The sequence below is a fragment of the Myiozetetes cayanensis genome, unplaced genomic scaffold (genome assembly GCF_022539395.1).
Source record: "Myiozetetes cayanensis isolate MyiCay16 unplaced genomic scaffold, myiCay2020 scf33, whole genome shotgun sequence".
NCBI lineage: Eukaryota > Metazoa > Chordata > Aves > Passeriformes > Tyrannidae > Myiozetetes > Myiozetetes cayanensis.
In genome coordinates, this window is record NW_026087555.1 from 2,582,710 (window position 1) to 2,590,643 (window position 7,934).

General features: G+C 57.2%; 1 protein-coding gene across 2 annotated transcripts; it reads right to left on the reverse strand.

The window, feature by feature from the left end:
- Positions 1–6,066: 6,066 nt before the first annotated feature.
- POU4F2 (POU class 4 homeobox 2) lies at positions 6,067–7,734 on the reverse strand. Of its 2 annotated transcripts, XM_050327341.1 has the most exons (3): positions 7,631–7,731; positions 7,448–7,492; positions 6,067–7,018 (listed from the first exon to the last, which is right to left on the reverse strand). In XM_050327341.1, the coding sequence occupies exons 1-3, from the start codon at positions 7,729–7,731 to the stop codon at positions 6,067–6,069; spliced, it is 1,098 nt and encodes a 365-aa protein (XP_050183298.1). The 2 variants fall into 2 exon arrangements, with proteins under 2 accessions (XP_050183298.1, XP_050183297.1); XM_050327340.1 differs by having other exon boundaries at positions 6,067–7,008; positions 7,444–7,734.
- Positions 7,735–7,934: the final 200 nt, after the last annotated feature.

Genomic DNA, 7,934 nt, shown 5'->3' on the forward strand with positions numbered 1-7,934 from the left:
CCCCGTTATTTACATCCGTCTTTAGCAGTCTAATTACCCGCTTTATTGCTTTCGCCCGGGGGAAGCCCGGGGACGGCGGCGCAGGGGAGGACCCTCCCCGCCAGCCCCCGCTCCGCTCCGCACCGCCCGGGGAAAGGGGGAGGACACAGACCTCAGCCGGGGCTGCCCCCTCAAGCACCTGGTACTAGCAGAATTTCGGGCGGGGAGGGGCCGAGCAGGGCTCGGGAGGCGGCCAGGACGCCCTCCGGGGGGGCTGGAGGGTGCTGCCCCACAGCCCGCCCTCGAGGGGCGGCTCCGGCGTGGTGCACCAACGGAGGGGGACAAAAAGCGACAGGATAGATGGATTTTCAGATGAGCAGCAGAGGTAATTTATTGGCCTTTATGCTCTTCCGATGGAGTGGGGGAGAGGCGGCAGAATCGTGTCTGCACATCATTAAACGAGTTTACTCCCCCTCAGCCAAAAGAGGTTCCCCCCCGGGTCCCCGCTCCATCACGAAGGTTTGTCGCGGGCCAGGGCCCAGTGCCACGGTGAGGGACCACCGCGCCGGGGGTGATGCTCCCTCCGCCCCGGGAGGAGCCCCAACCTCTCCCTGATCATCCAGGTTATCCGCGGCGCGCTCGCTCTTCCAAACTCATCTAAATTACATCAATAACAGAGCGCACTCTTTAATGAGCTCTCAACTTTAAAGACTTGAAGGATATTAACAAGCCGCTTGACAAATGGTGCTTAGAAGCACATTAAAGACGCTGCTAATGGAGCGCATAATGACGGCTAATTTTCGATCAGATATAAATTAGAGCCCCAACAGTTATTTGCCTTAAGGACTTTATGTAAATGATCCTGTTCTGTATAAACGGGGAGGCGAGCCCAACCCAGCCCCGCCGCGCCGGAGAGCGGTGCCGCAGCCCGACGGGGCGCGCAGCCCCCCCGCCCCACCGCCGCGCAAAGTGCGCGGAGCTGCGCGGGCGTGCCGCGCCCGTACCGCTGTCCCCCGCACCGCGGGCGGCCGGGTGTCGTGGGAGGGAAAAAAAGAAGAAGAAGGCACAAGGCTCGTCCCACTCTGGGGCTTGTCGCGGGGGGGGGGGGACACAGTGCCCAGCGCCCGCGGGGGTCGCGGCCCGCCCTGGACGGACAGCGCTGCCCCCTTGGAGGGCTGGGGCAGGGACAGCGGCGGGGGCCCATCTGCCGAGCCGCATCCCGCACATACGCACACACGCTCCCGGGGCTGTCCCACCTGCCGCCCGGAGCGCTGCGACCGCCTCTTTTCTTCCTTCGTTGTTTTGATTCGGGGAGGTGCGGCGAGTTTTGGGGCAGGTTTTTGGGTTGTTTCTTTGGGTTGAGTTTCTTTTTTTTTTTTTTTTTTTTTTTTTTTTTTTTTTTTTTTTTTTTGTCAACAAGTGCCAGCTGGGGGGCCCGGCCCCGGGCCAGGGAAGGCGTGACCTACCCTGCGCAGGGGCCGCCGCTCCAGACCGCCCACCCCCGGCCCTGCCCATCCCCCGGGATGCTCCCGCACGGAAGAGCCATGTCAGCAGGTCAGCAACGCCCCTGCCGTGGGAAGGGTGTCCCGGCTGTCCGGGGGAACCCGCGGATTTTCCTTGGGGATTTTTCGGCTGTGATTCATGTTCTATCCCCCACCTGCCCGCCCCGCTGACTCTTTCCTCCAAAACCCTCGTTTACCTTGGGGGGCGCGCTGAGCCGCCCCTATGCCGCTATCCCCTCCTGCGCCGCCGGGCTCCCTCCTCCGGCAGGGCTCGGGGGTCTCACCTGCCAAAACAACAATAACAATAAAAGAGGGAGGGAAACGTTGAGACGTTGTCCCTTCGTCCTCTCCGGCCCGGTTACCGCGCCGGGACATCAAACCAACCGGGCTGCCCTGAGAATCGGCGGCTGCTGGGGTCTGCCCCGAGAGAGGATTTGGGAAGCAAAAAACGACAACTGGCCCTCATCCTTAGCAGTGCAGGGGGCAGGAAGGGGCGCGGGGATTGCGCGGGCGCGGAGGGACCCGTCGGGGGCCGTACTCACCCGGGCGGCCCCGGGGCTGCGCCTCCTGCTCCGCGCTCGCTGCCCCGATCCATCGATTTGTTCCTGGAAAAACGCGGCGCATTCTTATAGCAGCTACGAGCAATTAATATTGCATTAACCCTATTAAAAAAAAAAAAAAAAAAAGGGGAAAGGGAAAAACCCGCACCCTGGCAAAGCCATCTATTATTAACGCGAGGGTAATTGGAGACCCGAGACGTGGGTGTGTGCGTGTCGTGGGGCAAGGCAGGCAAACACAGGCGTGACAGTGTGGCGGGAAGGAAGGGGAGCCGAGGGTGGCTAATATTTAATTTCAGGTCTGTGGTTTTCTAATTCGAGATTAAAAGCAGTCACGTCTTTGAAGCCAGACACTTGGTGTAAATGTACAGTTAAAATATTCTATTCTACAGTCCCCAGACAGAGCTCTGCTACTCCCAGGCTTCATTAAATTTTAATTATCATCCCAGACTGGAGCAAGGAAAGAGGGGGAAGACTGTCCACCTAATTGCAATTGATAAAGGCAAAGAAGCCGAGATATTTTTCCTCACCGTGCACGCACGGCAGTTGTTTTTGTTGTTGTTGTTTTAATGCGGGCAAAGCCCGGCGAGTGCAGCGTGAGCATCTCCACCTATAGATCTGCTGTTTACAAAAGATGCACGTGAAGGAAAGTCGGGAAGTGGTGCTATAGATGGGTGTTGGGGGGAAGGGGGGGTATATTAGCTCTTGGAGAATCTGGCGAAAGATCAACGGAAGATACAGGGACCCTCATTAGAGCTCGTCAGCTTATTGTCTCCCAAAACAAAGCCCGACAGTGCCTCAGCCTTTCCTTGCCCGGGCAGCGGAGGGGCTACCCTTGCGCCCACCCCTGTTCTGTCGGATCCCAACACCTCTGCACCCCCACATGCCACATGACCCCCCGGCTCTTCGTGCCTTTTCGTTTGTTAATAATGTGCCAGCATGGGACAGGCAGGTACTGGAAGAAGTCGAGTAACTGCCCCAGGTTTTTAATTTGGGAAAATAGCGATCTATCTCCGGGCAGTAAAAGGTAAAAAATAAAACCCGCCGCGTTTGCTTTCTAAGCAGCTTCCTATTATCACATCGCCACTTAATTTTATTTCCATTCTCTCCAAGTTAAATAGAAAGCCGAGCTCACAGGGGAGCTGCCATGTGCCTACAGACTGGGGATGTCAAGCAGAGAGACTCACTGTGCAAAGTTAATTTCAATTCCCGAGGAGGATTTCACATTCTCGCTCGCTCTGACCCACAGTAATTAGCTGAGATAACTAATGATTACTTACTTATTCCTTGTAATTATCTGGATTTAATAATTCGCTGTGTAATTTATTAATTCGCCCGTAATAGCCTTTAAGTGAATGGCTCATTTAAGAGGGCGAAGCGGCGGTTCAGGGGCTGTTCGCCTCTTGCTGCCTGTGCCTACTGACGTTCTTGGGGGACTCTCTGCTGCTTTCAGGGGTCCTACTGGCCCCTGCCCCCGCCGGGTTGGCTCACCCCGGCCCCCTGATCCACAGCTTTCCTACTTCTTTCTGCCCCACCTCCCCTCTTTAGAACGACCCCCGCGGAGGTTGCGCGGCAGCCCAGCCCACAGGGAGGGGGCAGGATGGGGGTCTCGGCGGGGCGCGCAGGGGTGCGAAGGAGGACAGCGCCACCCCTTCCCAAAAAAGCTGGCAGCCCCGGCCGCGGCTGCACGCTACGCGCCCTGCGGGCCCGCGGGGCTGAACCGCAACGCTGCGGTGGCAACGACAGCGACAAGGGCCGGCCCGGGACCGCGGGGAGAGTGGGGGTCGTGTGGATACCGACGGCGACACAGCACCTGTGCCTGCCGGATCCTTGGACACGAGGCCCTGCCTCCGCGCCCGCGGAGCCGCTGGCATCCTCGCCAGCTTTGAAGATGCAGCTGGAGCTGGTGGCTGGGCGGAAATATGAATATTTAATAGCGGCTCGTGTATGAACTCCCTCCCCACCCTCACCCACCGCCGTCGGTTTCTGTTTTGTTTTGTTTTGTTTTCCGTCTTTTGTGAGCGCCACGCCGGGAAATTACTCTTTTCTTCCCTTTTATTTTTGTTTTTTATTTATTTATTTATTTATTTTCGCGCGTGGTGCGTGCGTGGCACCTTTGCCTCCCTCTTTGCGCTGGGAGACAGAGCGGCTGGGGGAATGGGAGCTCTGCCGGGGCACCCCCACACACCCCGGTCCGCCCCCTCCCCACTCACAATCGCAGCCGCTCACCCGCGGGGCGCAGAGCGGAGCTGTCCGTGGTGCTGTCGCCGCACCACCGGCGCTCCCCGGGCCTCCCCCCACCCCCGGGCCGCCCCTCTGCGGTGTCTGGGGGCAAACCTCCCCCTGGCCGGAGGCGGCGTTGAGCTCGGGCAGATGCTGGCGGCGGAAAGCAAGAAGCAGCCAAACGCCCTTTTTTTTTTTTTTTTTTTTTCTTTTTGGCCAATAAAACGTTACATCCTTTTTTTTTTTTTTTTTTTAATGAAAGACAATTTAACAACATTTAAAAATAACTTAGTACATTACTAGGATAAATAAACCTCCTATTAACAAAGCAAAACAAAAAAACCTCAAACAAAACCCAACGAAATCATGTACAGAACTTAAGACTTCAAACAGTCTCGGATAGAACAGCGATACAGCGAAATCTGTAAGAATATATCTATATGTGCGTCAACGCCAATGAAATATTTACAACATGTACAGGTACCCAACCGAGTACCCTCAGTTTATTGTCGTTGTTCCAAAAAGAAATGTACCAAATCAGTTCTGAATTTACAAGCAGTGCAGCTCACTCGCTCGCTCCCCTTTCCTACAATTTTTAATTTGGCTTTTCTACAAACAGACTTCCAAAAAGGGACTTTTCTCCGTGGAAAAGTGTTGCTATTAAAGGTAATAAATAACCGACTGACTAAATAAATAAATAAATAAATAAATAAATAAGCAATCGGATAGATAAATAAATAACCGAGCCGGTCTGAATGCCTTCGCGATACAGCTTTGAAATCGAGAAAGACGGATATTGTGCTGGCAAGAAACCCGAAGCGACAATCCCCCCGCCCCACTCTGTCACCTACGCGGCCACGTCCTTTCTCGCTTCGGGAGCAGCGTGTGGTGGGGACAATATGGGAATCCCCATTAAATATGTAACGCGATAAACAAATACCTCGGACAGTGAATCAGGCTACACAAATAATGTAAAACATCTACTATAGGGTGCCGACGCCGTACGAATAGGAATACTCGCCAGAGAAATACCTTAGGTTCAGGTGGCAATTTACAGATGGCCAAAAGGGACGTTCAGAAGAAAAGCTCACGTTCATAAATCCTACCAACACAAAATATTTGATTCTCACTAACAATTTTTTTTTACTTTTATCAAGACTTAGATTAAAGAGGTGTAATTAATTAGAATGAGCACAAAATGAAGTTGCTAGAGAGATAAATTAATAATTTACAAGGGGTTGTTTGGCAGTAATCTAATAATAGCTTTTGAAGACCAGTGAACACAGCAGGATCAGCTCTTTCCCTAAGCGTTATAACTTCAGAGAAGGAAAAGGATAATAACCACAGTAAAAATATATATATATTTATATATTTATAATACGCAGTGTAAATGCAGAAAAACCTGCCATCTGTTTTTTTTTTTAAATCATTATTATTATTATTATTATTTAAATCAAAATACTTTTGAGACGTCTCTCGCGGCGCGAAGCCTCAACTCTAGGTTCAAGTTTGGGTCCCGAGAAAGCCATGACATCGTGGCTACCCTGCTGCCACCCAGGCGAGGTCTGTTAGGAATAAAAACCAGCGGTACTTGCCGGGGCGGGTCCGGACGCTGCTCCGTGGGGAAGTTCCCCCCGAAAGTTGAGCGCGGGGCGGGCGGTGGGGTGGGCTGGTGTTGTTTGTTTGGTTTGTTGGTTTGTTTGGGGTTTTTTCCTCCTTTCCTTTTAGCTGTTGTTGTTGTTGTTTAATTAATTTTTTGTTGATGACGGTGATGCTGATGCTGTCGATGCTCCTCCGCGGCCAGCTCAGATGCCCGCCGAGTACTTCATGCGCTTCTGCTTCTGGCGCTGGTTGCAGAACCAGACGCGGACCACGTTCTTCTTGAGGTCCAGTTTTTCGGCGATGGCGGCGATCTTCTCGGAGGAGGGCCGGGGCTGGAGGGCGAAATAAGCCTCCAGCGACCGCTTCTCTGGGGCGGCGATGGAGGTCCGCTTGCGCTTCTTCTCCGCTCCGCTGAAGAGCTCGGGCTTGGCCAGCTTCTCGCGGTGGGACTTCTCGGCCTCTTCCAGCCACGCCTGCAGGATGGGTTTGAGGGCGATCATGTTGTTGTGGGAGAGGGTGAGGGACTCGAAGCGGCAGATGGTGCTCTGGCTGAGGGAGCCCACCCCAGGGATCTTCAGGTTGGCCAGCGCCGAGCCCACGTCGGCCTGGGTCACCCCCAGCTTGATGCGGCGCTGCTTGAAGCGCTCGGCGAAGGCCTCCAAGTCGCGGGGGTCGGCGTCCACGTCGCTCATGCAGCCCATGTGGGCCGGCAGCCCGTGGGCGTGGGCCATGCCCAGGGCCGCCGGGTGCATGGGGTTCATGCTGGCCATGTGCGGAGCGTGGCCCGGCGTGGAGACTACGGCGCCGTCGGGGGCCGCCATGGCCCCCAGCGCCAGCCCCGGCGTCAGGTGCTCCAAGAGTTCCCCCTCCAGCGCCTGGTGGGGCTGGTGGTGGTGATGGTGGTGATGGTGGTGGTGGTGGTGGGTGCCCGACAGGGCGGACGGGTGGGAGATGGGCACGGAGGAGGAGGAGGCGGCCGAGGTGCAGGGGATGGTGTTCATGGTGTGGTACGTAGCGTCCGGCTTGAAGGGGCTGTGGTGCGGCGGGTGGTGATGGTGGCTCTTGCTCGGGGAGACGATGTCCACGGCTGCCAGGGCTTCGGCGCGGGCCAGCAGGCTCTCGTCCAGACCGCCGAATATATTGCTCTGCAATTGCAAATAGAAGGCACACATAACGCTCAGCAGGGAATTCGCCTCCCCGCGCACTTCGCCGTGCCACTAAAACCTTCCCAGCATGTTAAAAGAGAAATCCTGGAGAAGGGAGGGGGTGGGGGGAGGAGAGGAGAAGAGGGAGCGAGCGGGGCGAGGGAGCGGGCACGGCGCGCAGCCGCTCGCACAGAGGAGCCGCGGCAGGCGGGCGGGCGGGCGGACGGACGGACGGACACACACGCACCAGCCGCACGCAGCATCCCAGGTCATAAAAATTAATACGAGCGGCAAGAGCCGCCGCATGCATAAGTTGGGCTAGAGCCCGGCGGCGCCGGGTGATTTGCTGCACGGCCATGAAAAAATGATCAGGCGGATCCGGGGGGCCGCCGAGGGGCTCCCCTTAAAGCGGGGCGGTGGGCGGCGGGCACCTACCGGAGGGGCGGGCAGGCAGGCCCGCCGCATCGCCTCCGCGCCGCCGCCGCTGCCGGAGCCCGAGCCGGAGCCGGAGCCGCCGCTGCCACCGGGGCCGGAGCCGGAGCCGCGTCCGGCGGAGCCGCCGGTGCCGGTGCTGCTGGGGGAGCTGGCGGCGGGGGCGGCGGCGCCGGCGGAGGGGCAGGGCGAGGCGCTGTGCAGGGCCGAGTACTTGGTTTCGTGGAGGCCGCCGGCGCTGCCGCCGCCGTGGGGGAGGCCGAAAGGCTGCTTGCTGCTCAGGGACATCATCATCGTGCTCGCCGCTGCCGCGGCCCGGCCCGCCGGCAGCCGGCCGCCGCAGGAGGGCAGGGGCGTGGGGCCGGGGGCCCGGACCCCCCGGAAAAGCCACAGGAGCCCTGCGCCCCCACCCTCCGAAAAATTAAAAAAAAAAAAAATTAAAAAGAAATTCCCACTCGGCCCCCCGCCCCAGCCAGCTCCCCGAGTCCCGCCGG